The 2,086-nt window shown below is 33.4% G+C and overlaps 1 protein-coding gene across 1 annotated transcript in view; it reads right to left on the bottom strand.

Annotated features, from left to right (window-relative positions):
* Nucleotides 1-2,086, bottom strand: part of LOC106475826 (tyrosine-protein phosphatase 10D-like) — a gene marked incomplete at its 5' end in the record, with an annotated part of 8,174 nt that overhangs the window by 2,844 nt on the left and 3,244 nt on the right. Inside the window, 2 exons of the mRNA XM_013936499.2 lie at nt 1,319-1,454; nt 1,807-1,955. Coding sequence (XP_013791953.1) covers nt 1,319-1,454; nt 1,807-1,955 — 285 coding nt within the window. The remainder of the gene's footprint in view (nt 1-1,318; nt 1,455-1,806; nt 1,956-2,086) is intronic.

The raw sequence follows: 2,086 nt of genomic DNA, 5'->3' as shown, positions 1-2,086 counted from the left end.
TTGGGGCGTGAACACAAATATATATAAACATACTGTTGTTGGGGCGTGAACACAAATATATATAAACATACTGTTGTTGGGGCGTGAACACAAATATATATAAACATACTGTTGTTGGGGCGTGAACACACAAATATATAGACATACTGTTGTTGGGGCATGAACACAAATATATAGACATACTGTTGTTGGGGCGTGAACACAAATATATATATAAACATACTGTTGTTGGGGCGTGAACACAAATATATATAAACATACTGTTGTTGGGCATGAACACAAATATATATAAACATACTGTTGTTGGGCATGAACACAAATATATATAAACATACTGTTGTTGGGGCATGAACACAAATATATAAACATACTGTTGTTGGGGCATGAATACAAATAAATAAATATACTGTTTTTGGGCACGAAAACAGCAAATAAATGTACAGTTCAGCATCAGATACACAATAAAAATTATCACTAACTCTACCAACTACATGGGAAATTTTATAGCTATTATTAACTAATATTAATTGTTCAAAGGTAACAGTAATTATGATACTCTTTTTATGTTTAAAAGTCAATATGTATAATTATTGTAACAACCTTGTTGATGTCAGCTTCAACAGAAAGGATACATCTGAGTAAGTAGCAAGAGCAGAATATCAAATGATGACACTCCAAGTGTCATCTACTTCACTGACATCAGCTTCAACAGAAAGGATACATCTAAGTAACAAGAGGAGGTTATCAAATGATAACACTCCAAGTGTCATTTACTTCACAGACATCAGCTTCAACAGAAAGGATACATCTAAGTAAGAAGAGCAGGATATCAAATGACAACACTCCAAGTGTCATCTAGTTCACTGACATCAGCTTCAACAGAAAGGATACATCTAAGTAGCAAGAGCAGGATATCAAATGACAACACTCCAAGTGTCATCTAGTTCACTGACATCAGCTTCAACAGAAAGGATACATCTAAGTAACAAGAGCAGGATATCAAATGACAACACTTCAAGTGTCATTTACTTCACTGACATCAGCTTCAACAGAAAGAATACATCTAAGTAACAAGAGCAGGATATCAAGTGACAACACTTCAAGTGTCATTTACTTCACCGACATCAGCTTCAACAGAAAGGATACATCTAAGTAACAAGAGGAGGTTATCAAATGATAACACTCCAAGTGTCATTTATCTCACCGACATCAGCTTCAACAGAAAGGATACATCTAAGTAACAAGAGCAGGATATCAAGTGACAACACTCCAAGTGTCAACTAATGTTTTTTGTTAATTATAATTCTGTTATTCTCACCTCATTCTGTACCATCCAAACTCTTTCTTTCCTCATCTCATACACAATACCAAAGATGTCGACTGAGTCATACTTATGTAGGTGTTGCAAGATTCTGTCTAGTGCAATGAAAGTTCCTGATCTGCCAACACCAGCACTAGAAAGAAGAACAGATCAATTGTGATTCGATAGTCTTTACAATTAATAAGTAATTATACATAAAACAATTAACAATACAGGAAATAGAAAAAATGCATTTCAAAAATCGTAAGAATGACAGTGTACGTGCCAATTTTTACCAATCTTTCCTGCAATTTCCAGTTGTGTTTTATGATGTGAAATGTTATTATTTAAACTGAATTAAAAATCATGATAGCATTAGTAGAACTAGGAGATCTTACATAATATGCATGCATTAATTTAATTACATTGTTTTTATTTGTGTACAACTGCTGAAGTATTGTTATCTTCAATGATAAAGAATAGATGGAAATCTTGAGACAGATTACCTGCAGTGTACTATAACAGGCTTGGAATCAGGTATGACACGATCCCGGAATGCTCGTACAAACTTAACTAGAGTTATGGGTGGATCTGGAACTCCAAAATCTGGCCAGGTTGTAAAGTGAAAATGACGGACCATTCGTGACTGATCTCCCTGATTGAAGATTACAAATACAGCAAAGAATATAAATTAATATGCTTCAGTAAAGTTCCATATAATAATAGAACACTGACTTCAAGAAAAACTTAATGTATATATATATATATATATATATATATATATTA

Source organism: Limulus polyphemus, unplaced genomic scaffold (genome assembly GCF_000517525.1).
Source record: "Limulus polyphemus unplaced genomic scaffold, Limulus_polyphemus-2.1.2 Scaffold9238, whole genome shotgun sequence".
Classification (NCBI taxonomy): Eukaryota; Metazoa; Arthropoda; class Merostomata; order Xiphosura; family Limulidae; genus Limulus; species Limulus polyphemus.
The sequence above is the reverse complement of the archived record's forward strand: the minus strand, read 5'-3'. Positions and strand labels throughout refer to the sequence as shown.